Source organism: Hakea prostrata, chromosome 11, assembly GCF_041222555.1.
Source record: "Hakea prostrata isolate BN-2017 chromosome 11, UWA_Hpros_2, whole genome shotgun sequence".
NCBI classification, from domain to species: domain Eukaryota; kingdom Viridiplantae; phylum Streptophyta; class Magnoliopsida; order Proteales; family Proteaceae; genus Hakea; species Hakea prostrata.
This window is the reverse complement of record NC_142610.1, coordinates 26121199-26149187: the sequence shown is the minus strand read 5'-3', so window position 1 is coordinate 26149187 and position 27989 is coordinate 26121199. Positions and strand designations below refer to the sequence as shown.

The 27989-nt window shown below is 38.2% G+C and overlaps 4 protein-coding genes across 4 annotated transcripts in view; 2 read left to right on the top strand and 2 right to left on the bottom strand.

The window, feature by feature from the left end:
* Nucleotides 1-1375, bottom strand: part of LOC149001198 (putative serine/threonine-protein kinase SIS8) — a 39003-nt gene extending 37628 nt beyond the window's left edge. Inside the window, 2 exon segments of the mRNA XM_089139031.1 lie at nucleotides 40-390; nucleotides 392-1375. Coding sequence (XP_088995157.1) covers nucleotides 40-390; nucleotides 392-505 — 465 coding nt within the window. The 5' untranslated portion in view covers nucleotides 506-1375.
* Nucleotides 1376-2779: 1404 nt separating this feature from the next.
* On the bottom strand, nucleotides 2780-8036 carry LOC149001197 (alpha/beta-Hydrolases superfamily protein). The gene is made up of 3 exons (XM_089141057.1): nucleotides 6671-8036; nucleotides 3337-3495; nucleotides 2780-3207 (listed from the first exon to the last, which is right to left on the bottom strand). Exon 1 carries the CDS (start codon nucleotides 7946-7948, stop codon nucleotides 6983-6985), a length of 966 nt encoding a protein of 321 aa, XP_088997183.1. The 5' UTR covers nucleotides 7949-8036; the 3' UTR covers nucleotides 2780-3207; nucleotides 3337-3495; nucleotides 6671-6982.
* A 10691-nt stretch (nucleotides 8037-18727) lies between these two features.
* Nucleotides 18728-22241, top strand: LOC149001196 (nudix hydrolase 25-like). The gene is made up of 6 exons (XM_089139273.1): nucleotides 18728-18793; nucleotides 19684-19734; nucleotides 20174-20266; nucleotides 20937-21031; nucleotides 21982-22093; nucleotides 22185-22241. Exons 1-6 carry the CDS (start codon nucleotides 18728-18730, stop codon nucleotides 22239-22241), a joined length of 474 nt encoding a protein of 157 aa, XP_088995399.1.
* A 2278-nt stretch (nucleotides 22242-24519) lies between these two features.
* LOC149001195 (uncharacterized) lies at nucleotides 24520-26600 on the top strand. The gene is made up of 3 exons (XM_089139272.1): nucleotides 24520-25173; nucleotides 25538-26239; nucleotides 26505-26600. The coding sequence occupies exons 1-3, from the start codon at nucleotides 24520-24522 to the stop codon at nucleotides 26598-26600; spliced, it is 1452 nt and encodes a 483-aa protein (XP_088995398.1).
* Nucleotides 26601-27989: the final 1389 nt, after the last annotated feature.

Genomic DNA, 27989 nt, shown 5'->3' with positions numbered 1-27989 from the left:
CTATCAAACAGAAGAGGGACACAGAGCGGGAAAACTGACCCAGTATCTGTAGGCAACAACCTCTGCCGGGGTGTTCTGGGAAGGGCAAGAGCTCAAACTAATCTGCTTTACAGCCTCAATCTGAACTGCCTCAGGATCCTCCCTTGCACTCAATTCCAATGCCACTTGAATCTGATATTCTTCATCTACCTCAGGATCCCTTGAATTAGTTGCCTCTGAATCCCATCTCAACTTGTCCAACACAACTTCTGAAGTGTTGCCATCCAAAGTACCCCTTATCTCTCCTTTCCCTCCCACATTAGAAGATGAGGGAGGGTTAGGACTTTCTCTATCTGTTACAGAATTTAACCACCCAGAGACATTGGGCAACGCCTTCTGCTCAGAAGGAAGGCGATGACCTGCTCAAGGATTCATCCTTCGATCGATTGCCTTTCAAAGACATGGATCTGTCAGCGTCTTCTGAGTGGTTGGGTATGATATGGAGCTTCTTTAGAAGGTTCTTCATGTTGCATCTGGCAGACTTAACAAAAACTCGATATCAGAAGAAATAAAGTAGCAGTAGAACCACGGCACCCCCTCAAAATCAAAACTTCTACGAAGTACTTAATCGCAACAGACAAGAATCATGTACTGATAGCCCAAAAAACCCTTTTCCTCAAGCATCACTTCCACCTCCAAAAGACTTGCCACGAACCCATCAGACCCAAGAATCTAAATAACCATTTGAAGCAAATACCCACTTCAGTGAAGCCGTTTCTTCTACAACAAAACAAAACCCATGCTAAGATCAACAGAAAAACAACCAATTCGTATGAAGAAGAGACGAAAGAAGTCGCTTCCTGTTAACTCCAACGCCATAAGATACATGTATCCGTATTGCGCCAAATTGTTTCCAGATTGGAATTATTCTCTGACCCTTTTGGGGCCAAAAGAAACACAGAGCCGTAGTCTTCAATAGGGTAAGGTGAGAGACTAAGACAAATCCAGATACAAATACAGTCAAAAACAACATACACCCAAAAAAGAAAGTTGAGAGAGACACAACAGAGAACAGAGAAGCATCTGACGATCAATCCCAAGTTCCACGGGTGGCAATGAGTTGGAATTTTGTCCTTGATTAGCTTGGTCACTGGAGTGCAAATTAAAATTCTAACTTGATATTAGAAATAGGATGCTTATCTAGAAGGATGCCTTTTATTAACCCTGTTGCATCTGGAGAAGCTTGCCCAATAAATGAATGACAATGACCTCAACCTCTGAATTCTATATTTCACACCACCATTGAAGTTGGGCTCATGGAGTTACTGTTCATGACCTCAAACTGGAATTCTCTGGTTGCCTGCTTCAATATATATTTTATTCATCCAAGAATTGCTATAAGAATTTCATTCTCCATCATTGACTTCCACATTTAAAGGGTCACATTCTACTATAAATTGTCTCTTTTTTTTTTTTGGTAAGACATTCTGCTATAAATTGTTGCTTTTAGAATCCAGGAGGTGATCAAGATAGCTATCCAAATTCCAAAAATGTAATTACAACCCCACATCCACATGGCTATGAACAGTATTCTTTTTGGTCTAAGCACTTTTAGTTAAAATAGTTTCTTTAGAAACTGCATTTTTAAGAGTATAGGGGACCTCCTCAAGAGATCCCAACTCTAAAATCTTTTTTTTAGGGGATAATCGTCCCAACTCTAAAATCACATCTAGGCAAGTGGAACAAATTTGGAGATGTCAAAGGCAAAGCTCAAAACAGAAGGGTGAAAATCTATACTTATTTTTAATCTTCTACTAGTTTTAGATATTTTCTTTGCTTACATTATCTTCTTCTTCTTTTTTGGGTCAAGGTGTTTACGTTATCCTTACGTAAGGAATGATAGATAACATAAAAGCATTCCAACAACCCATCCATATCTGTTTCCCAAATTATAATATTTTATCTGGAAAAAGAAGCATTGCAGTATCTCATTGATGATGCATAAGAAAAAAAAGGATAATTCTCAATTGGCATTGGGTATGGCATTACATAAGCTCTTTCTAATATTTGATCTTATCTTAACTAATTTATTAGATGTCCTATCAAATGATCATATCAGTTTTCTTTTCTCGTATGAAGCAAGGGTCTAAATAATCATTTTGCATCAAAAGAAAGAGAGGGAAAAAGAAAAAGCAAAAAAAAAAAACCTATGGGGTGTCATGCAAACCAAAAAGAAAAATCTATAATCACAACTTTTTTTTAGTGAATAAAGCAAACTATTTATACCATGCTCATATGAATTGAGGGTTTTTGATATCGGAGGCTTAGAGATGACTAACAACCAAACTTTACTTATGAGATTCATCTCGCAACCACAATGAGCCAACTTCCACTTCCACTCTAAGTATGATTGCAGACATCTCGATCTTTCTAGTGAAAATTAGGTATATTCACTTGATGAAATGTCAAAAATGTTGATATCGAGTACTTTTCAACACATATCTAAATTTCCTAAATGACTTCATCATCCTTCCATTTTCAGCCCTACCCCACCAGCACCTCCATAACCTAGGCTTCCTAGGGAACATCCATCAACATTGAGATTCCACCAATCTTATTTGAGAAGGTTGTATGAATAATTGATCTTAAGATCTGTTTGTTTAAGAAATTTTGTTGTATCATCAATAATATCATGTGAGATACATAACACATTCTAGTAACTAATGCATTCTAAGAATTCATACCAAACACAAATTTAATTTTAAAAAATCATTAGTTATTTGACATCTTTACTCTGCTTTCTACATGATTTTTTTAAAATTCACCCGGGACCATGGATGAATTTAATAAAACAACATCCAAAAGGTGTCAAGAAAAGGAAGTGACATATAGGGCTAGTGCATTGAACCGGTCTACTGTCAAGCTTTTTTTGACAGGCCTGTGGTTCTTCTTCTCTCTTTTGTCAAGCTTCCCTGCACAAACAAACAATGGATGATCCATTGTATGAAAGAGATCCTCTTCAGAAGTCATACTTGTCATTAAGCTTCTTTCTATACTTTATTCAAAATTTAACATCATAAACTCTTTTGTGATACAGAATCATTTGCCGGTGAATCTGGAACTTTCTTTACCAAAAAAGAAAGAATCTAGAATTTTGACCAGACTACTTCATCTGTGTTCAACCAGCCCGAGAGTCATCTGCTCCCTGATCAGATTAAGTAAAAAGCCCTGTCAGGAACCCAACAAAAAAAAAAAAAAAAAAAAAACCCTGTCAGGATAGAATTCAGTGAAAGAAGCTTGGATATTAATGAAAATCACTAGTTGACAATTAAATTAATAGCCAAGATGAAAACTTACTATACTTCACTGTAGAGCCCGAAATTTCTATGGTTGGTTGGAGAAAAACTTGAGCTTCACTTTGACAAGTTGCGAGAAATTACCCAAACAAAATTATCGGGGCTTCATTTGGTAAAGTGAGTTCCCAACAAGAGCAGATATTAAAAATGAACATAGGGCCTGTCGATTCACAACCATATAAATGATGGTTAATAATAATAAGGCAACAATCCAACAAGAAAATGGTTGGCTAATTCAAGATGAGGAAGATCCAGGAAGTAACCAAAAAGAAGAAGGGACCTAACTTAGATAAACATTGCCATCTTTGCAAATGAAAGCAGATGCATGGATGCAGCTTGATACCTGATATAGCATGTTTGGTAAAAAAAAATGTGAATTAGGATAGATGACTGTGCATCCAACCATTATGTGATCTTAACCACACACAAACCCTCCCCCCCCCCCCCCCCCCCCAAAAAAAAAAAAAAACAAAAAACAAAACAAAACAAAAAGAAGGAAAAAAAAAAAACTAGCATGTGGTAATGCTGCGCTCGCAACAATGTAAATGTGCTTCAAACTACAATGCATTAAAAGGGTTGGGGAGGAGGTGAAACAATTTCTGTAGAGAATGCCGTTGTTACTAGGTATAATACAAGTCCCATGACAGTTATAGCAAGAGTTTCATGAAAATCTCTCTTGAAAATGCATCAGAAGAATTTTTTATGACTACAAGAACAAAGTTGTGAGATAGGGTAAATAGTTGAAAGCCACATATTAAGTGGTTTGGAAAACACAACTGGACAGAGTAGGTAACATTCAGTGGGGGGGGGGAGAGATCCGCAGAGACCACCTCTTGTAGCTTTGGTTCCACAATAGGCTCTTTGTGTGCTTTTTCCGTTTCAGCTAATACAGTACTTCACAGTAGGGGCAAAGCTAGTTCTTAGGGGAGGGTTGGGAAAGGGGGCCTTTGAGATCTCATATCCCTTTAATTGTTCTTCAATTTTCTTAACATTATGAACATCAGGTCTGCACCTGTAGTATGTTTTGGCAAGGATAAAAACCAAGAAAAGAAGAAGAGGTTGAACACAAATAGTTGATGCCTCTCCCCTACATTCACTTGCATTAGGTTAAAATATAAGATTACATCGGTTTCCTTTTAAGTGCACCCAATACACATGTGCTTATTTTTACATTCAATCCCATTCTAGCATTACAAAATATGCTCTTTAATATCAACAACCCCCCCCCCCCCCCCCCCCCAAAAAAAAAAAGAGGGAGTGCAAGCTTAACTGGAGACAATCATTCTCTTCAAGAAATTTCGATCAACTTCCACAAATTCTATGTGATCATGTGTTGCACTGGCTTAAAAGCTATGCTACCACAGGGAGCCCTCAGCCTCAAACCCCATCCATGGACTACTTTCTTCAACCATAAAAGTTCACAAACTCCATGTATCATGGTTGTATGTTCAGCCTTTACACTGGATCCAGCAGCCAGATGTTGCTTATACTCCAGATAAATGGTTCTCCTACAAACATGAAGTATCCTAATGTAGATTACCTATCTAAAAACAGAGCCAGCCTAATCAGCATCAGGGTACCCAAGACACGATGGAGTTCATTTAAGGTTTAAACACCCACCGTTAGGGGCGTCTCTAACAAATAAGACATGCAAGGAAGAGATAATCAACTTCTTCACCAGTCTTTGTTATCTTGGCACCAACTGGGGATTGTCTATAGTAATCACCAAATACATGATTTTGACCAATTGGTGAGTCAACACATTTCCAACATCCATGCCTTCATCAAAAGGTCCAACACAAATTTACAGTGAAAAGGAGTAGAAAAATATTTTTACCCAGTGATGAAGCAAAGATGAGGCATGAAGAGAGAAGCTATAAACAAAAGTCAAATCTCCCAAAAATATTGATATCGTAATAAAGGTGAACCAAACTATATAATGCAAATGCAAACAGACCTTGCCTTAAGAAAAACCGAGAGAGATACCAATCCTCGTAAATTAAATGTGAACATTCATGAATAATGCAAAAGTTTTATCTGGTACGTGATTGAGATAATGCCAATTCTGCACAAAGCATCTCATAAGAAACCTTAAAATGAGAAGAAGAAAAAATTATAAACTGAATTCAAAAGACTGCAAAACTAAACCAACCAAATGTGGATAAAAGGCATATTTGCATCTCAAGCATGAATTGGAAGAGACATTTGCAGAATTGCAATAATTAGACTCAATGTTCATTATTAGTTGCAACTGACTTCATTAGACTCTAGAGTTACTCATACAAATTTCATTTGACTATTAAGTTGGTTATTAAAATAATAATGAATAACGAGGGAAAGCAGGAAAACAAGACACAAAAACAGAGAAGAAAACAAACTACAGAATGTGAATATTACCAATACTAGGGTGGATCAAATTTCTTCCTAGAGATCTTCGAGGGGAAACAAATATTGGACACTTGACATTGATTCTTGGGGAAGTTCTTTAACAAATGTGATTCATGTCCAAAATGACTGTAGAGCAATGATTAACAATCTAGTAGAGGAAAGTCAACTACGTTAAAGAAGCAGAGTAGATCACGATGATAAAAAACACAGTGCTATCCTACTCCCTAAAAAAGTCACAAAATCCTATACCAGGATAAACTAATCACAACAGTAATATGCTCATGGTTTGAGTGATAAACATCAAGAGCAGATACCACCCAAGGACCTCAGTAATCTTGGACAAGCCTTGAGAACCTCGGGATGCTTTTTCAGGATGGGTAAAGAGGCAAGGTAAAAACTAAAGCAGTGCAGCTTCTAACTTCTAAGTAAACATTTTATCGATCCTTAGCTATCAAAAAAAAAAATTGTACTGAATCTTTTTGAGTGTAAGTTAGTTAGGAGGACCCAACAGATTAGCCAGGACAGGGTCCTTCATTTTTTGCACAAAAATATCCACCTTGATAAGAACAACCACAAGTTATAGATGCTCGAAAGTCAATAGAGATCAACTATCTTCACTACTTATATTCCTCATATGTCAATTGCAATCCCTGCCTCCTAATCCTAAAAGTTCTTAGTTCAGAATATCTCTGAAACTGAACCATCTGATACCATTAACATAAATGCACAGAGCAAGAACATCATCTAAATAAGCACAAAACTCAGACGTTAAAAGATGAATTTGTGACAACTTTGACCAGTAAGTGAAATACTAAATCGCTATGAGCACCAAAGAGGAAAAGGAAGAGTAGCCTGCATAGAACATAGTAAGGACCACTGCTTGACAGGAAAACAGAAAGGAAAACTAGAATATCCAACAGGAACAGGGTTAAGGGACATGCACATACCTCACCTTTGCAGTTTAGCTTGTAGATAGCTTCTCTAAAAGATGAGATAAAGGTGTTGTTGATTATAATCTGCAGAATAAATTCTACAAAAATAAAAGTCATTACTCAAACAAAACTAAACACTAACCCGAGCAAGATGTAGGCCTCGGTCAATGTGATCCCTTTATTTATTTGTTTAAACATTGGAAAGGCATCAAATCAAATATAAGTACAAACCACAAAGCAAAACAAACTTAACCATCATCCAAATGGCAAAATGTGATTCAATTGTATTTTATAAATATAAAAAATTGCAAAGCAGATACATCCCACTCAAGAACTCGATAAAATATTGGGAGCAACGATTTCAAGCAAGCCCCTTGGATTGTCCACATGAACCCAATGACCAGAATTTGGAAGGACACGAACTGAAACAATCCCCTCGGATTCATTCCTCTTCTTCACAGCAAGGGATTCAAGACGCTCAATCACATCCGGTGACCATCTATCACTGTTTTCTGCACGGACAATGGCAATTTGTAGCCCTTTGGGCGGGTGTTCCAACAGGGGCCAATAGCTCTTCTCCATGTAAGAATTGAACATTTCAACTGCACCTTGGAGATTAAAAGCCCATGTCTCGGATTCCCCATCCTTCTTCAAGTTGCTCCCAATCCATTCCGATAATGACTTGGAAAATCCCTGCTTGATCATGTAATCCACTACCCACTTCCGTGAAGGGAAAGATGAAGGCAACTGCTGAAGGGTCTGCAGAACCTTCTCCACTTCTCCATCGCTTGCTCTAGGGCTGACTTCGCCAGGTACAGAATCCAGCACCCATAACTGTCTGGGCAAAGAAGCAGATTCCCCAAAATCTCCATTAGCACAGCTCTGAGCAAATTGTAAAGCAACTTTTCCTCCCATCGAATGACCTATAACAACATCAGGCCAAGCCCAACCTCGAGATTTCACCAAATCAGCCAAATCTCTTGCTGCATTTACCATGTCATGAGGTGGATCTAATTCCGCCTCAGCTGATTTGCCATGGTTCCTCAAATCAACAAGCACCATTCTCCAACCAACTGAAGAAGGTGAGCTGCCCAATTGGGAGGCGAGATTACGGGAAAAACTTCTCCAATTCCTCCCTGATCCCAAGAGACCATGAAGAACAAAAGCCGTTGACTCCTTGGGGTTTTCCGGAGTAACTCGAATCTCTTCGTACGCTAACGTTTCCAACGATCGACAATATCGAATCCAACCTACCAACCTAGGGTTTAGAGAACGAGTTACGAGCCTACTCATGCTGGCGGCGGCTTTGAACCCAAATGCAGTTTCCGGCAATCGGGTTTCTCTATTTTTATTTTTTTCCTATGAACCTCACCGTATTAGAATCTTATCATTACTATCAGATTATATCATCATATTATACTAACATATATATTATATCTACTATAGTATTCTCCTCGCCTCCTCATCCCAACATATTTTCACAAATTGTCCATTCACTCAACAGCTATAGCAACTCACCAACTCTATCATTGGGACTCTTTCAATTCATTCACTTCACAATTACAACTTAGTGTCCTAGTTATCGCCCACCAACCCAAATAGATCCCCTAAATACGGCACTTTTATCGGACTCTAGGCTCTATGGAATTACTATATCTCCACATCTCACTCCTCTCACCAACCCCGCTTAGCTGAAGCCCAAGAATACCTCCATCGAGCCATTACTAAATTCTCACCTCCCCTCAAACCAAAGTTCACTTCTCCTCCTCCTCCTCCTCCTCCTACTCCCTATCGTTGGGACCCTCCTCACTCAAGAATAATAAAATTAAAGATTGCTTACTACTCTCAATTATTAGATATTGGGATAACCCGTGGATACTACTAGTTGTCATCCATCTTGCTAGGTTGATCCACTGGTGTGTCTGATGTGATGTTTAGCATTGGATGGACGGCATGTAAACTCTATTAAACCCGAAAAATAAATAGTTCAATTCAAGTCAAGGAAAAATCGATTTATTTATTTAAATTGTGCTGCTGAGATTTAATGTAGTCCACATGGCATCCATCCAACAGACTACAGGGACCATCAAGTAAGACGCACCAGCCTACCAAAGTCCATTTCCTTCACACTCCATAGAGCAATTGGATGGTAAGGTATTGACCATTGAACAAAAGTCAGCGAGAACTATGATGCTTAATTTTTAATTAGAGGCAAATGTACAATGACAACTATTTTAGATTAAAAGTGACTTAGGTCAAACCTTAGGGGTCGAAATGAAAATTACCTAAATAACAAGAATAACGATAGTCATATCAAGATGGACAAGAATGAATGGTGACCAAGGGAAGGAAAAGAGAGACGGCAAATGTGTAGAAAAAATGGATGTCTAAACCTGAGACCTCATTTATCTTACAATGTAGAATTGAGTTAGTTGAAATAAGACGTTCTTTGCCCCTAGCCAACCCACATGTTTCTTTAAATAGCATATAAATCTGTTTACCCCCACCCCCTCCCAAAAAAAAAAAAAAAAGAGAAAGAGAGAAAAACAATAGCATATAAATTTAAGTTCATCTACAATTTCCTTTAATCCTTTCTTGATTCCCTAAATTTTGAATTTGTATCCAAGGGCATTGCATTGTGTAGCAACTTGGCAAGTAAATGCAATTAAAATCGTTGAATTGAATAACTATTACTCGATAATATCAAAATTATCGATTAGGTTAGTGACATAGAACTTTCTCTACCCCTTATTTTATGTCTCTCCAAAACGACCAAATTATTTGAGGTTAATCTTCTACAATTATGGTCATTCCCGTTGATTGCTTTTACTACATTCGTGGACTTTAGTTTTGGATGAATGACATGTAATTGTCTTTTTACTTCTTCACTAGCATGTGGAATTGGTATCCTTTTGATTTATTCTTTTTGGTTAAAGCTGGTAACTAGGGAATTGATGGAGTATAATGTAAATTGTCAATTGGATGGGTAAAAACGAAAACTCATTTTCCACCCTGACTTATTGTTATGGTCAGAAATTATGGTTTGAATCAAAGAACCAGATCAGATTATTAGGCCAAGACCAAGGGCTAAAATCTGGGCCAAGAGGAATTGTCCAACACTTCTCAGACTTGCCATTTCTTGAACTTGCCACTACAGCTGGCTTCATATGACTTATCAACAGATAATATGACAAATATGATGCTTAGCATATCCGTGTCCAAAGCTGTCCACTCAGCATTGAAGGTCCCAAGAGGCATTAAATACTCTTGTTGACAAAGAAGCTCTTCACGTGGGCTAAGCTTGCCTTAGAGATTGTATTTATTTTCTTGTCCCCTCAACTATGGGCATGTGTCACATCAAAGCCAAAGCTGATGTTGACTTCTTAATCCATCAACAAATCTCCAGTTGGTGTAAAGATCACTCAAGTAAATTAGCTTGTTAAGCAAACCACTCCATTAATTCATCTACACCATCCATCTCATCACATGATCATCCAAAGGCTGTGAAACATGCTATCTTTTAGGTATGGCTCCATTATATAATCCCTGGTCAAGCATGAACAAAAAAAGACCTGAACTCTCCAGCTACCTCTCTACTGCTGTCTAACCCTTTAAGAGCATGATCTTCATCATCTCTTGGGGTTTTCACTCCTAATGGAGTCCTTAGTTTGCTAGCCTGCACTAACTCGATCGTCGGAGATGGCTTTCTAACCTCAAAGGTGGCTCATTTTCACCTTGTTTTGGTCGCAGGAACCGGGTTTTGATCAAGCACAAATCATGGAGCTAAGATGATATTTTTACACCTAACACTTATCTTTTTTAGAACTAGCCTATACCTATCAAGTATTAATCAAGATGGTTTTTTTTTTTTTGGGGTCAAACACAGAAAAAGAAATTCATTCACAGAAACAAGTCTGAGGAAATCCTTCCAGTAGGAATAGAGTACAAAAAATCAAGACATCGTGGTGGCTGCATCCACCAAACTTTAGACATACCCAAATAACGAGTCGATTGAGTCAGTCCAAGTTCATCCTTTGCGGTCATGTCAATTTCCATTATCGTTTGCTTCACTAGTTGACTTGATATTTGAATTGACGAGACACTAAATTGTGTAATTGCTAGGTTAGTTAATGAAATTAGTGACCAATTACACGAAATTATCATTGGGTAGGCTAAAAATAAACATTTTCCGATCCTAACCTACCAGGAGTCTTTTCAAAGAACTGTGTCATTGATATATATCTTCTATAGGAACTCCTAGTAATTTCCATTGACCATCTTTGCTATATTCAAGTCAACTTTTTTTTACCAATAAGATTTAATAAAAAAAATCGACTTTGAAATTAATTATTTTTTTTTTTTTTTTTTATTTTTTGTGTCCCCCCCCCGCCCGCCCCCACACACCCCCCCTCCCTTCTCTATATCTTTTCTTTTTTTTTTTTTTTTTTTTTTTTTTTTTTTTTTTCTTCCCCTCTTTTTTTTTTTTTTTTTTTTTTGGTAAAGAACTTCATTTATAGAAGAACATTGCGAGCTACAACCGAGGAGTCCAATTCTATAAGAGAAAGGATCCAAGGAGTGGAATTAGGCCAAACTATCTCGCTCGAAGAAGATAGCGCCTTCCGGGATAGGGCGTCCGCACATGCGTTACTCTCCCTAAAAACATGTTGGGCTTTACATTCAATGAACATGGATTTTAGATAGAGAATATCATCCAAAACCGTGAGGTTGCTCAATGGGCCCTGAGTGTCTTGTGCCTTAATCGCCTTGATCAACACGGCACAGTCAGATTCTAGGATCACAAAATCATATCCTTCTCCTAGTGTGTAGAGCATTCCATCTCTTAATGCCATGGCTTCGCTTCAAGAGGAGTCCGGGCCTGGCCGGTTTAGAGACCGCCACTTACATTGCCTTTCGTAATCCCTAATAATGAAGCCCAAACCACACTTGCCTTTATTTCCTTTCATAGCAACGTCTCGAATTCAATTTCACCCAGCCACAATCGGAGGCCTCCACTCCGATCTTTTCTCCCTTTGTTGTATCTCGGATTCCCCTCACAAATGGTTTGTTGGCTTCTATGAAATCTCCAAATTGTGATACCGCTCTATCAATGGTCTCCACTGGCGAGATGATCTTCTTGTTAAATATGAGATCATTCCTTGAAATCCAAATCTGCCATATTAGAAAGGCCGCCAAACTGGGAACTTGATCGAAATCTTTTCCTGTAGAACTTTTCAAAGAGTTCCATGACTGTATCCATTTATGGACTTCAACATCTTCATCTGGAGGAACCACAAATGACAAGGGAGAGCCAAACCACACCCACGTGCAAAGGACAAGCCAAGAAAATATGGTTCTCTGTTTCAACATCTGCTCCACAACGAGGACAACACGGATCCACATCAATATTCCTAATCCGAAGGCCTTCAGTTGTTGCTAGGCCTTTCGCACACACCCTCCATAACAATTGTCTAATTTTTGGGGGAGCCTTACATGACCAGATTGAGTTCCAAACTTCATCCTCCACCCGAGCCACGATTTGTCTTGAAGAAGAGGCCTTTGCTTTAATTCATCCAATCTCTGTTTGCAAAGTATATCATATGCAGACTTCACTGAAAATTGACCATTTGAAGATGCCGCCCAGAATTGTGAGTCTTGTTGGGGAAATAGTCCTAGATTAATCTTGAGAACCTCCTCCGCTTCCTCCCTAGACATTATAGAAAAAATCAATTCCCTCTTCCACATTCTGTTCACTTGATCAATGAGGTCTGAAACTTTATATACTTGGCAATTTTCTGGTTTCTTAGACTTCAATCTAAAGTTTGGTAGAGTTGGGATCCAGTTATCCACCCACAAATCTATGGTATCTCCTGTACCTACCTTCCAACATAGTCCAGCTTTAAGACCTTTCCTTCCTTCCAACAAGCTCTTCCATGCCCATGATGGGCTTTGACCCAACTTAGCCTCCATGAATGAGTTCCGAGGGAAATAGATGCTCTTTAAAAGGTTTGCCCATAAAGAGTTGGGGTTGGACCAAATTCTCCATGCAACTTTGGTTAAGAGAGCTGAATTTTGTAAATCTGGGTCCTTGAAACCCAGACCCCCCTTAGACTTGGGCAGGCACATTCTCTCCCAACTGATCCAGTGTATACTCTTGCTAAATTCTTGCCGTCCCCAATAAAAATTAGCAGCCTCTGATTTCAGCTCCTTGTGAGTTGACTTTGGTAGTTTGAAATGTGAGCAAGCAAGTTGGGCATAGCAAAAGCTCGATTTTAATAAAACTTCTTTACCCGCTTGAGACAGTTTATTTTTCCACCCTTGCCTTTTGACTCCACCCTTTGTTTAACTTCTTTGAACACCTTCTTTTTTGACTCACCAAACTCTGAGGGTAACCCAAGGTATTTGGAAGGTCCTTCCCCATATGGTACTTTCAACACCCTTGAAAACCATCTTCTGAATTTACTTGGAGTATTTGTACTAAAAGTCAACCTTGATTTCTTCAAATTTATCCGTTGACCACTAGCTCGACAATAAATGTCCAGGCATGTTTTCAAATTGCACAGCTCATCTAACTTCACTTCTGAAAACAAGAGACAATCATCAGCAAACATCAAATGTGTCATTTTGGGCCCTCTATTTCTTATCTGTAATCCTGCCAGATCTTGCATTTCCTCTGCTTTTTTGTATCACACCGATAAAGCTTGTGAACATAATATAAATATAGCCAGACAAAGGGTCCCCTTGCCTGATACCCCTAGATGGCTCAATTTCACCTTCAACTGATCCATTAAAGAGAAGTTTGAAACTAGCTGAAGTAATGCATTCCATCACAAGAGATACCCAAGACTCGCTAAATCCCAATTTGATCAACATCTTGCTTATGAAGACCCATTCTAATCTGTCATATGCCTTTTGCATGTCAAGCTTATGCCACAAACCTCTTTTTACCTTTCTTCTTTTTTTCAAAAAATGAAACACTTCATGTGCCATTAAAATATTGTCGAGATTAACCTTCCTACGCACAAATGCAGTTTGTAGGCCAATCAAAGAGTCTATGGCATTTGCAAGTCTCTTGCTAAGATTTTAGTGATGGTCTTGAATACCACATCCATAGGCTAATTGGTCAACTCTCAACTTCTTCCGGAGAGGAACACTTCGGTATTAGGCAAATGAGTGTTTTATTCATCTCTGGAGCCATTTTCCCTGTTGTAAAGAATTCTACAATGTATTGTGAATGTCCCCACAACATCCCAATATTCTTGATAGAATAAAGGTGGAACCCACTCTCCGTGCTTTTAGAGGTCCCATTGATTTAATAATCTCATGTGTCTCCTTCATAGAAGGTATCTCACATAGTAAACCATTTAATTCATGAGGGACAATAGGCTGGACCTGATCAATAACAAAATTCAAGGCATCCGAGTCTACCCCTTCGATTGAATAGATTTTCAAAATAATTCTAAATAAGGAAATGATTTCTTTCTCGAATGTACCCACATACCGTATGGTCTCGAGTTGAGAACTTTGTTGAGATACCTTTATAGTTGTGGCTGGAAGTCCTGTGTTTCTATCTCCAAATTTCAACCAAGAGTTCTTTGCTTTTTGTGCCCAAAGCAATTCTTCCTTCTCCGTTCCATCTAATAATTCATTACTTTCTTAATCCTCCACTCAATAGTCTTCTTCCTTGCTTCTTGTAATTTTTCCAGATCTTCTTCTTTTAATATTTTCTTGCACCTTTCCAAATACCGACTTATTCCATTCCTTCAAAGTAAGTTTACAACTCTCTTCTTTCCTCAACTTGCTCCACATTCGGTCCAGAAGGAAGCCCCATGCCTTCCTAACCGTGTCTTTACACATTTCATGTTTTGTCCACTGGCTTCAAATCAAGGGTTTTCTCCCTTTAGAGCTCCTCCAAATGTATCAACACACACCGTTGTGATCAACCATCCAGTCCGACAAAATTCATGGAGTTCAAATTTCCCAATCCATCCAAAGATTATAGAGAACTCTATCCACCTTACCCGTATATTTGCAACTCCACCCTTTTGTTTGTCCAAGTGTATAATGTCCTTTGGCTCCAAAATCTACCAGCCCACTCTCTTGGATGAATTCTTTAAAGTGTTTTGAGTCACCATGACTTTTATCCAACCTCCCGCCTTCTCCCTCCAAGTTAAGTAGGGTTGAAATCCCTAAACAAACCCAGGTTCTCCCCTATCCTTTGTGATGCTAATTATTTTTTCAAACACATTTCTTCGTTGAACGAATTGGATCACCATATGTGCAAGTCATATAAAAACTTCTTTCTTTTCATTCCAAACCTTACAACCAATTACATTTTTGTCTCGCATACAAAACATTAATCTTGAATGCCCTTTCCAAAACACCCAAGACCCCCGCTTTCTCAATTGATCAACTACACAACATCCTCAACCCGACCTTACATAATTTCCTCATTTTCTTTTCCTTGCTTTTGGTTTCCATTAAGAAAAGGATGTCCGGATGATCCGATTTGGTGAGATTCTTCAGCTTCGCTGCAAGGCTCTCCCCATGCCTTGGCTTCCCTTATTCTCTGATTCCTCTTGAGCCGATTCCCCTTCCGATATGAGATAAAAATGCACTTCTCGTTCCCCATGTCATCTTCTTCACCCGTCTTCCTAGCTTTCTTCACTTTGGCCTTGCTTTCAGGTTCGTGGTGATGAGTTTCTTGTGGGTACCTTGGTTGGCTGAAAACATGTTTTTGTTGCTTTGATTGTGTTGGTGGGTTTTTTTTCCGTATTGGTGATGGCTGTTTTTTTGGCTAAGACAATGTTGGCCATTGTTAGATGGGTTTAGGATTTCATATGGGTTTTGTTTCTATGTTCAGTTTGCAACATGTGGCCGATGTCAGTTGTTGTAGAAAGGGGTAGTGAGGTGTTAAGGTTTGATGTGGTAAGGTGGCCATAAAGGGTTGGGATGTCAATGCTTGGTACGGGAGAGGGATTTGAAAAGGTTGCAAAGTATTTTGGTTGTACATGGGCTGAAAAGTCTGATATTGTTGTTGATAAAGTGGTGACACTTGGCATGCTTGTAGCTGGGGCAATAAATGCAAAAGAGCTTGATTGATGTCCATTAGCTGGTTTTGAGGTGTCTGGGGAAGAGGGTTGCTTGTGAGGTTGACGCCTGCTGTATTGGTTGTAGTGAACGGATGGTTTGTCAGAGGATAAAGCTGGGTATGGGGTTGTGTGCCTCTTGGATCAACGATAGAAATTGGTTCAGGTACCATTTCGGTGATTTGGTTGTTTGTCTTACCTGCTGATTCTATTGAATGCATATCTTCTGCAAGTGCTTTAGGCTGTGAAAATGTCATAATCTGCCACTCCTTTTCACTTGTCATATGGGTTGGTGCGGCTTCAGTTGTACGAACCTGACTTGTACCTTCTGACGGATCCCTGTTACCTTCTTCCATTCCTCCGTTAGGCTTTTCAACACCTCTTCTTGTGTTATCGCCGGATTTCTTTGCCTGCATCTCCGACGCCGTCATGAACTGTGCATGCTCCACTAGGCGCTGCTGAGGAGGGGTGGTTCGTAGAGCTGAACTAAATCTGGGTTGTGGGACATCTTCACAAAGATCGTTGATGTCGCAACCATGAAAATCACGATGCTCCTCATCTTCTTTGAACCACAGGCTGCAATATTTCATTTCATGACCGATCATCCCGCAGTAATAGCAAAATCCCGGCAGCCTCTCATATTTCACCTGAACCATAAATTGTGAGCCATCTATCCTTTCTACAGGAATCTGGCTTTTTAAGCTCTTACGGATATTCAAGCTAACTCGCACCCTTGGGAAACAAACGCTCTCACCAAACTGCATTCCTTCGATTAGGAAGGCTTTAATCGGTTTGCCTACCCTCGTGCTTAGCTCCATGGCGAACTTAAGATTCTGAAGCTCCGGTGGGATATCGTGAAGTTGAATCCAAAGTTCCAAATGTGTGAAATCCCAGTTCTCTTCGGGTTTCCATCTTTCTAAAATAATTAAGTTACCCCCCACTGACCATGGTCCATCTTCCATCACATTTAGTAGATCTCTGCGATGTTTGAAGATGAAGCTGTATGTTCGTTCTCCTCGCAGAACAGCCTGAACCGGTTCCTTGGTATTCCACGCAGATAGCAGCCCTTCATTCACTGCCTGGGGCCTGAGCTTCTTGCCTTCCATTATTTTTCCCACGAGTGTGAGCTCCCTGGTAAGGTTAAGTTTTCCTTCAAACTCCTCTCCTAACTTGAAAGGCTTTTCCTCCTCCTCTTCATGTACTTTTGGAGCCTGTGATAGTCGTGTGCCGGTAGGTTGTTGCATATTGTGGTTTAGTTGGGTGTGGGTTGGTGGTGGGTGAAGGTCTGGAGCAATCAAGGATGTGAAGTAGAAATGGGGATAGCAGCGGTGAGAACCTGTGTTACACACCAACAAGGGTGGGTCATGGCACGCCTTTGAATGATCTTAAGCTACCTATTTGGATGATTTACTTAGAACGCATCTCTACCATAAAAGAAATCCATGTGGTCAACTCTGAGGTGCACATATAAATTTAACAAAGGACTCACTATAGCGTTTACATGAAACTAACGTTGGGTTGGTTGAAATGAAATGCTTTATGCTCCCAGTCTACCACGTGTCTCTTCAAATGGATGAATCAAAATATTTATCTTTTATACAACGTCTCAATATCTTCCGTTGACTATCTTTTCTATATTCAAGTTGACTTTGAAATTAATTGGAAGTAATTAATGAGTATTGAATTGTATAATTACTTAGCTAATTAATGAAATTATCGACTAATAAATTGATGAACAGTAAATAGAAACCATCAAATGAGTTCCTCGAAATAAAGCATTGGCTACCCTTAATGTATCTTTCGTCTCTTGTACATATATGGCAGTTTTCGACTTTTAATTTTTTCATGGCATGTTTTCTCTCTCTTCATCAAAGAGAAACGATTGTATCTAGTCGACTCTAAGGTTAGGTGCACGTATAAACTTAACAAATGACTCACTATAGCATTTATATGAAACTTCGCTGGGTTGGCTGAAATGACACGTTTTCTGCTAAGCGATGATTTTAAACGACTGAGTCAAATGATATTTACCTTCCATACAAGGTTTCAGTAATTTCTGTTGACCATCTTGCTATATTCAAGTCGACTTTGAAATTAATTCGCAGTAATGACATTAAATTGTATAATTGCTTAGCCAGTAAATGAAATTAGTGACCATTGAATTGATGAACTATAATTCGAATATTGAAAAGAAAAGAAAAGAAAAGGAAAAGAAAATTTTCATGAACTAAAACCGTCAAAAGAGTTGGTCAGAATGAAATATCCACTACCTTTAACCTAACTTTTGTCTCTTCTACAATATGGCGGATTTCGATTTTAAATTTTTTCATAGTATGTTTTCTCTCTCTTCGTCAAAAAGAAATGATTGTATATGGACTTAGTAGTCTGAGGTGCGCATACAACCTTGACATCACTTCTTTTTTTTTATAACATAAACGGGTCATAAGTCATAACCCAAAGAGAAAAGAATTATTTTCTTTCGGATAAATAAAATTACATTACATTGGACTTTAGTCAAAACAAAAAATCCACAATGAGATCCTGAAACAACGGCTCTGATGAAAGACTGTCACTCCTATAGCCCGCATGCACACGACAGCCTATTAAACCCTCGCTGGGGTCCACAATCGCTGCCGGTTGACCTTCAGTTTGTCAATATGTAGATTTTTAGGGGCCCAGAGAAATCAGTACATGTGGAGTTCTCAGTGTTCACAGTTACCTTCCCGGCTTTTCCCCCGCCATGTGAACCCAAAAGTCAACGCCATTCTCTCCCTCTCTCTCCGTATCCTGTTTGGCCTTTTGTTTCTTGTTGCTAACATGCGCTGTTTTCAAACATGGTGCGTACGTTAAGGAACGGAACCTCCACCTCGTTTCTAAAGTTCTTTTCGACCTCAGTCGTCGTCATCAGATATAAATACACTCTCTTCCTAACAATAAGGATTGAATGAAAGGAGAGAGAGATCAGTTCAGTTCAGTTGGTTCAGCAATGGAGGATCTTCCCTCTGGTTATCGTCCCTATGTTGGAATCTGTCTCATCAATTCTGAAAACCAGGTTCACTTATATTCTCTGCTAAATATACCAGGCTCTCCCCTTTTCCGTGTATTGATCAAGCAGCTCTTTTTCGTTTTAATTTTATCACAATTTGCAGAGCAGAAGTGAGGTTTCCAAAGCTTCTTCGAAGCCCTAAAATTTCATTTCCTGTCTTTTAGCATGAATAATCTGTTTTGCAGCCTCGTGCTCTGTTTTTAATTGCCTTTTCATCGGTTGCTCTGAATTTGATAAACAAGTTAAGAAATTGACTATCGGTCGTGATCAGTGGTGTACTGCGTGGTCTTATTTATGGTTTCGATCAGGATTTGTTAGGGAATTAAATTGAAAAAGAAGAAAAAGAAAAAAACAGAGGGTTGAATCTCAGACGCTTGGCTAAATGACAGAATCGAGCAAAATGTAGAATTACAGTTCTTCTGGTGGAAGAGAAGGAAGATCAGAAGAATCATAACTGGATTTGATTTCAGTATTTATGGTGAATATCGGAGTATACAATGGATTCAGCGCCAAATCTTTAATATAAGGAGCCTGTTTATCAGTTTATGACGGCTCAAACTAATCCACATCAGTACACTGTTCGTACTTTCTCTTAGAGTGGCACATCATAATTCAAAGAAGAATGACTCCACAGTTTTTACAGATATCTGAGTTTGCTGTTTGTGTGTTTTGCTCGCTTGCTCTGTTTTTAGCTTCCTATGAACTTCACGATCACTGCTTTCTTTTAACCTATAAAGTTTACAGCTTTTCTGTCCACAGTTTGTGCATCGTTTATCTTTTAGATCGAAAAGGGTGAAATATCGTTTTTTAAATTATTAGTGTCTTTTACAACCGTTCTACCATGAATCTGTTTTTCTACCTGTAAAATAGTAACTCCATTGGTTTTCAATGTGCAGGTATTTGTCGCTGCAAGATTGAATGTTCCTGGAGCATGGCAGATGCCTCAGGTGACTGATGTTTTGCTTGTTTTAACAGACATGCACACACGTAACAGAAGGAGCACATCTTATTACTAGAATAAATTTTTTAATATCTATGAGGTTTCTCTCATATCAGTAATCTGTATATTTATTTTCATTGAAAAACATTAACTGCAATCTTTTCTTTAGCTTGATGGTACACATTATGATGTGCATTTTATACTCTAGAAGAATTCTTCTTGTATCGGGCGATGGCAGGAGTCAATCTGACCCAAACAACTTGGAGAAAAGTGTAGTCAAATTTATCCACCTGGCTTAAAAGTTTCATTAATCCGTTATTGATACAGAATGTGTTGTTTCTGTATCCATTTGCATCCAAGTTTGTAATCATGTAACTGATATACATTGGAGGTAATTTTTCAATTGCATATTGGTGTAATATGTGTTATTAACAATCTCAATGTAGGGCGCAATTGAAGATGAGGAAGACCCAAAGTCTGCAGCCATCAGGCAACTGCGACAGGAAACAGGAATTGTCTCAGTTGAGATTGTTTCAGAAGTAAGTCAAGCAAAATGTCCCATATTACAAGGCACTTCTCTTATAATTGTGAATTCATGTCCTAGAGCTCGTTTAGGCACCAAGAAGTTTAATGAACCTTAAGATTATCAGTTGAAAAAATAAAAATAACAAACAATAAGAAAACAACAGAATGAGGCTGTTCTGTTAACTACCAGTGATCTGTTGTGGTGTTGTTATTACATTTGTTGACTCAAGAGCAAGCAGAGGAACCTGTTCTTCTGCTATTCTGTCACCGGTTTTGCCTTTTGACATATTCATGACATTTCAACATGTTCCCCTGAGCCAGTGTAGATAACAATTTGGAACTGGTACCAGCAAAGGTTTACTGCCATACTATGCATCCTTGCTTTTCTCCCAATTGGAAGTTCGTTTAGATTTGATTTCATATCTTGAATATTCATTTATTACATGGATTTGCTTTTTAATGTGAATTTTTTTCTTATAGTGGATAACGCTGCAATGCAACAGCTTAAAGAATTTTCTCAATTATATTTCTGAAATTCATGTTAGTTACAGCATGAAGTGATCTCTATTACAGTTTCAATGAAATAACATTATGATATAACTTTGCTCACCCTAGCTCAGTAAGTATGCTCGGTAAAGATATTAGTGGCCTTCATACTTACAATTGGAAATTGTGAATCAATAGGTGCCGCATTGGATGAAATATGATTACCCTCCTGCTATCAAGGCCAAAGTTAATCGCCTCTGGGGAGGTGAATGGCATGGACAAGCTACCAAATGGTAAGATTTACTTTACTAATGTAAAGGATAAGCCTCTATTGAAATGATTATAATAATAGAAAATTATTGGGAAATTGGCTTTTCCTGGGTTGTCTGGGTCTTTTCCTCACTACCAATATATTATGTACGTGCATCCCTACTCAGATATTTTGCTTACAGTTGAAACTATGCTTCCAGGGTGAATATTTGTGAAAGTGAACTTTACCAGTAAGAACTTCGTCTCTATTGGAGTCCATTCCTTATTGAATCACCTCTTACAATTGGAATTGCTTCTAGTCAAACTGTTATGTAGGTATCAGTAGGCAAATTACTACTCACAGGTCAGGATTAAGCTCTAGGAGTTAAATGGCTTGAACATGTTTGCGAGTAACCTTACTTCATCAGTCAGTAAAGGCTACTGGTGGTTTGATCACCATTATTGGCAACCCATTCCTTTCCAAACCACTTTTTGTTGACAATAATAGTATCTGATTAAGTTTCAATGCAATATACCTTTACATTTTGAATTTAAGTTATTGTTCAAATTTTGAAATTTCAAGTTTTACTGCAAAGATTTCTTTTTGTTCTGGGTTGGCCTCTGTTGATGACAACATTATGATTTGAACCGTTATGGCTCAGTTCAGGATTTGTATATGAGAATTTAAGGTAAGATTAGGAGCTTCTTGATTGAACTCCTCAGCTTTTATGCTCTAGAGGATCCATTAATAGTTTTTAAAAAGATTTCTTACTCTACATGGGCAAGTGAACAAGAGAGTTATTTCACTCTTGGAATTCAAATGTGGGACTGAGGTTAAACACGGGAAAGGTTGATGGATCCTTACCAAATTGGAAATAATGAATATACTACTCATTCATCTCTAAAACTTCAAAAAATTGTCATCTTTTTTATTTAGAGGGAAGAAGTACTTCTACACAACTTGAGACATCACATGTGCAATGTAAATTGGCAGGTTTCTCATGAGATTAACTACCGACGACAGTGAGGTCAACTTAGAAGGTGGTGAGGCAGACATTGAGTTCTCGGAGTGGAAATGGGCTACTCCTGAAGATGTGATTGAGCAGGTATGCTGTACAAACAAATTTTCAAAATATTTTGGTGTTCGTCTTCTTGCTGTTTAAAAACTTACCAGCTCATATTGACAAAATGTTGCAGGCGGTGGACTATAAGAAGGCGTCATATGAAGAAGTGTTGGGAATCTTCATGACTTAATTCAGTGTCAAAGAGAAAATAAAGCCAAACATAGATTCAGTAGATTCAGAACATGTGCAGGTGAAGGGTGTGATGCTTTTCTCTGTTGCTGGTTTAAATTGATTACAAATTTCAAACTTGGAAATTATTTAAAATAAGATGTTTGGCCCATGATCTATTTCTTCTTCTTTGTTTTTTTTTGTGTGCCGTGGGTCATTTTCTTTAGATCATGGTGTGACTTTGAGGATTATACACAATCACTTTTCTGACTTGGATTTGATGATTAAGGGTGGGATACACTACCCCTTTGAGAAGAATTCAGTGATTTCTGGTCCTGAAACCACCCACAGGCGTTGAAGGTTTTGTCTGATTGTTGCAATCATGGTGTAGCCGTTTCCACTCCTTGGTAGTTTTTTTTAGATTCATAGCAGGATTCACGTGTAAAATGTTTCCATGCAATATACATTAAATCTTTGACCTGTAACTGGCACAAGGAAAGGGCAAAGGCACCATTACGGTATTACCTACCAACCAGGGTGACAAGAGAATCCTATCTCCATTCATAATCAACCTGACCTTTCAACTACTAATTGCTGAATTAGTCCATAAGATTGTTCATATGAGATCTATATTAAGTTGTTATGCTTCTCTTATTGTATATAAAAAATCCATAATTCCACACTGTAGGAGTGCTATTGCCCAGATCCATTATTGCTTTTAGGGCAGGATTATTGGAGGCACTTGCAAGTGGATATGAGTCAATCCTTATTGAATCTGACTGTAAATAGCTAATCAGGTACCTTGATGGTGAAATCCAACCTCCAATGGTAGTGGAGCCCTTGATCCAAGATATTCATTACCTAATGGATAACTTCATACATTGTATCCTTGCCTTTATCTCTAGGAGGTCTAATGTAATTGCAGATCTCTTAGCCAGGAAGGACTTTTCGGTTTTGGGCCCGAAAGAATGGCCGACTTCCACTTTGTGGTTGGTGGACCTTTGTTCCACCCCACTCCCTATCCGCAGTGAATAAATTTGTTGTTTATCAAAAAAAAAAAAAAAAAAAAAAGAAGCTCTTACCTTTTGAATCATGCAACTTACAGTTCAGATCGAAACTTGTAATGGAGACAAAATCTTGACCATTGGTTTTGCAATTAAACTTTACTATAAAAATCATTTATGTGAAACGAGGCAAAATGAGTGGTCGAGACCATAAGGCTGCGTTTGTTTGCAAATGTGGGGTGAAAAATAAAACATGTGAGCCCATATGTAGTGAGGTGAAGGGGAATAAAATGAAATTAAAAGATTTTATAGAAAAATGATAATGATGAGTCTCACTTTTTACTTTTCCTAATTTTTTCACAAAGTCCCATCAAAATGGTCCTAATCAATAAGGATAAAATAATAATAAAAAAAACATATATTTTAATAAGATTCAGAATTTTGTTCGGTATTTATTTCATCTCTCCTTTGATTAATATATTATTTATCCATATCTATGAAATTATTTGATATTTTGAATCCTTTCCTACACCACCTGATTGATATCTCATCTGCTGCATCTATACATGAAAGTTAAATCCACTTAAGCTCTACGGCCAAACAAAATCTCTACGACCAAACAAAATGAATTCCCAAATTACGGACTTGAAACTTCAGAAGAGAAGTTTCTTTCTTGATAAAACAGGTTTAATTGATTGACGAATGACGGCCTTGAGCTTTCAATCACGAGGGAATTTTTTTTTATCGCCATACGGCCCATACCCATATATACCCAGGTTTTTTCCTTCAAGGGACGGAATGGGTCGCCTCTCTTTTCAAGAATCTACTTTTTCATGCCGCTTTTATAATTTTCTCTCCTTTGAACTTTGAAGTTTGAAGCTCATCGGGTTGGGTAGTTTTTTAGCAAAAAAGGAAAAAGGGTTGGGTAGTTTGACAGGCAGGTGAAGATGATTTGAATGGAATGAAATTCTAGAAAGGGTTGCATTTTTCGTTTTTTGGGTGCAATAAAGAGTTGCTTGAATCGATCGATGGCTTCTCTTCTACCAAAAAAACGAATCGATGGCTTCTCAATGCCAAGACAAAATGCACCGAAGGGGTTTCAGGGCAGAAGAAAAGACGTTTTCTTTCTGTGAATATATACGGCATAGGAGCGACTCAATAAAGCGGAAGTAGAAAAACGGAATGTTTAAGAGTGGGAGTCTAGATCCCCAAACTTGATGGATAGAGATGTATGTTTTTCATAGGTAACCGATAATATATATAGGGTGTTTATCAGTGTTGCTCGAGTGAATCAACATGGCTTTCCAAGGGTCACCAACCATCAGCCTGAAGGTTTTGATCGACAAGAAGAACAACAAGGTGGTAATGGCTGAAGCTAACAGTGACTTTGTGGACATTCTTTTGAGCTTCTTGACTATGCCCATTGGAACCATTGTGAGACTCATCAGCCAACAACCGCAGCCCTCCACTCTTGGATCCATGACCGGTCTGTACAAAGGGGTGGAGAATCTTGACGAACAGCTTTTGCAGGGTTACGCATGCAAGTCCATGCTACTTAATCCTAAAAATCTTTCTGAAATTAGTTACAAGAGACTGAAGCTGGACATTGATGTTACAAAATCCAAGTTTTATATTTGTGCTGATTTCTACAAATGCCGGAAACTAAGCTGTTATTCCAGTGATTCTTATAGTGCATTCAAGGATGTCAGTTGCGGAAGGTGCGGGAGAAGGCTGGACAAGGAGACATGCCTGGAAAAAGAAGATGAGGCTGCAAGTCCTGAAGGAGATAGAGGAGTGTTTGTTCGTGGAATGACTAAGTTTCTGGTAACCGATGATTTGCAGGTGGAACCCATGTCTCCAGCTGCTATCTTGGCAATGTCACACAAACTTGGTCTCAAAGACATGAGTTCCTTCCAAGAGACAACACTGAGCATTTGCTCAAAAGAAAAGGTATGCTTTTACCTTGCAATTAGTTTCTGTCTTATCAAAAGTCTTTAATTTGCATAATAGTAGAAACAGGGAGTGAAGTTCTGCAACAGGAACTACCACTTTATACCCAATTTATGTAAAATAAGATAGCAGAAGTAGAACAACTTTTCTATATATACTATCTTATTTGAGTTTATCTCGCGATGGAAGTATGAAACCTCTAAAACATGGCCTAATGCTCCACTCTAATAAATTGCATGTTTGGTTTCTTGCTTCAAGTGGTTTAGGGATAGTGGCTGGGCTCCTTGCTTTATCTGGATCTTGAGATACATAAATCTGACTGACTGAAAATTTGCTTGTACTTTCCTTTTGTCTTCATTTATAGATCCTGAATCTGCTCAAGGGATTGTTATTCTCCAAGACACCTCTGACAGATGTGTTTCTTCTTGGAAAGCAAGAATTTACATCGGAAGGCATAAATTTTGGGATAGGAGATGCAGTACAGTCCAAGAGTTTGTCTCCTCTAAATATGTCTATGAAGTTAACTATAAGTAAGTCAATGAACAAAGTACTATACGCTGAAGCTGAGGAAGACTTGGTTAACTTTCTCCTCAGCTTTCTTACCTTGCCTCTTGGATCCATTTTGAAACTCTTGGGTGTGAATTCATCACTGGGATCCATGCACAATCTATACAGGAATGTCGAATGCTCAAAAATATTGAAGGATGCTAGTCTAAGGAATCAGCTGATAAACCCCAGCCTGTGCCGTGGTTCCTACAATCCACTAGGAGTACATGAAACTGATCCGCCTAACTCCTTGTATGCCATAGATATAACTACTTACAATGCCTCTCTGATGAAAAATCAGCCCAAGTCTAATATTGGTCAAGTACGAACAGTATGCTTATCCTCATCAAGTGGAAGAGCAGGTCGAGGAGGGTTTCTGAAGGGACCAGCGACATTCATGATAACAGACAATTTGGTTTGCACTCCACTAGTCTCTATGTGGAGTCTTTCCTTTCTAAAAGACATGAAGGTTCCTGTAGATGACTTGGAGGTTAGGCTGGTTGTTGTGGACAAGGAGCAGGTAAGTAACACTACCAATTGCAATGCATGATAGATAGTCAGGTAGGACTAAGATCACATCTGCATTTGCGTTCTTATGGTTTGTAGTAGTTGCTTTCAATTAAATGCCATATGATCTGGTCAGCAGTGAAGGTTATTTCTTTCCTCTGCATTCATGCAACTTCCTTGGATTGTGTTACACAATCCATTTTATAAAAATTCCAGGTGGTTTGTAAGGGCATTTGTCCACGCTTCTTACATCAAACATACGTTTTTTTTTTTTGCAGGCTTTGAAGCTATTTAAGGCATCACTCTTCTCCAAATCAGTACTGACTGATGTCTTCATCAACTTTACCACAAAGAAACCTAAGCAAGAAAATTGAGTGTTGTTTGATTTTGTTAAATTGAACATATATTTGGATTTGTTTGGCTTGTTACGTTACAAAACAACTTGATGGCATTTTATTATTTTGGATATTATTATATTTCGTTGATGAGAAATTTCGTTTATCTTTATAGTTTGTTCATCTAACAAAATTTCAGTGACATACAATGATTTTCAACCATGAATTCTTCATTGTGCCTAGAACTAGCACACCTTAATTTACCCAAGGAAAGAAGAAATACAAGATGAAGCTTGTAAAAAACCCTATTTTTGATTGAGACTACTTTAGTTTATAAAATCTGTTACAAGAGATTTGATACCAATGGTTAATCCACACGCTCGTAAAAATGTTGTTGTCCAGTTCAACTATTGCATTTTGTAAGTTATAAATAGGAGCTTTACTTTTTGTACAATGTAGCCTACCCAGTTCGAAATAAGTGGTTGAGATAAATTCTTGACCACTCATTTGCATTTAACATTACTTATAAATTATTTACACAAAATAATGAGAAAGAGTGAGATTGAAATTTTGTTTCAACCACAAGTTTTGAACTGAACGGTGAACTTTAGGGTGTTTGCAGAAGCAATTTTGGATAAATCGGGGTGGCTTTAAAAATGGTCCTAGTCAGGGAAGGGTAAGATAGTAATAAAGAAAGCATATATTTTAATAAGATTCAGTTTCTCTCCTTCCCCTCCTCTGGTTAATATATTAATTATCCATATCAAAGAAATTATTTGATATTTTGAAGTCTTCGTTCACCACCTGATTGATATCTCTAGGGATTTTTAACCAACGGTCAAGATTTAGCCAAATAAATCAGACGGTTATAAAAAAATATGCAAATATATATTCATAAATATAAAATTTTATTTTACATCCAAAGGTTTAAAACTTCCGAAATTTACAAATCAAGTCCTACGTCTTTGACATCTTCGACGACGGAGACTTCATTGTCGACCATAACCAAACCAACTAAGATCTTGCTTCCGTCATGAAGAGTTTCGAAGTAAAGATTTCCATCTCAAGTTCCTTACAGAAGCATGAATCGGTGATCTGACTCCGACTACTTTGTCGGATTTCTATAGATCTCAGCCCGATTTGGTTAGAAGCATCAAACGACGAGCTTGTTCTTCCTCCACCTCTCAGAGACGAAGCAGAACACAGAGAAGAAAAAAGGAAAAAATTGCAGGTTTGAGATCTGTAAAGATCTTAGTTTGTATTTGAAACGAATATTTTTTATCTGTTACAGTTTTACAAATCCATTAATCTCTGTCTTTCTTCTTTCCTTTACGGTTTCTCGTGATTACATTTGATTTTCCCAAATTTTCGTCACCCAAAAAAAAAGTGCTAAACAAGCACGAGAAGCTTTGATGTACGGAGATATTT

Excerpts from the sequence above, each read along its gene's own strand:
- LOC149001197 (XM_089141057.1), bottom strand. The coding sequence starts at position 7,948 with ATGAGTAGGCTCGTAACTCGTTCTCTAAACCCTAGGTTGGTAGGTTGG.
- LOC149001196 (XM_089139273.1), top strand. The coding sequence starts at position 18,728 with ATGGAGGATCTTCCCTCTGGTTATCGTCCCTATGTTGGAATCTGTCTC. Across the intron at positions 20,267-20,936 it reads CAGTTGAGATTGTTTCAGAA|GTGCCGCATTGGATGAAATA; the intron begins GTAAGTCAAGCA and ends GTGAATCAATAG. Across the intron at positions 22,094-22,184 it reads CTGAAGATGTGATTGAGCAG|GCGGTGGACTATAAGAAGGC; the intron begins GTATGCTGTACA and ends AAAATGTTGCAG.
- LOC149001195 (XM_089139272.1), top strand. The coding sequence starts at position 24,520 with ATGGCTTTCCAAGGGTCACCAACCATCAGCCTGAAGGTTTTGATCGAC. Across the intron at positions 25,174-25,537 it reads GCATTTGCTCAAAAGAAAAG|ATCCTGAATCTGCTCAAGGG; the intron begins GTATGCTTTTAC and ends CTTCATTTATAG. Across the intron at positions 26,240-26,504 it reads TTGTTGTGGACAAGGAGCAG|GCTTTGAAGCTATTTAAGGC; the intron begins GTAAGTAACACT and ends TTTTTTTTGCAG.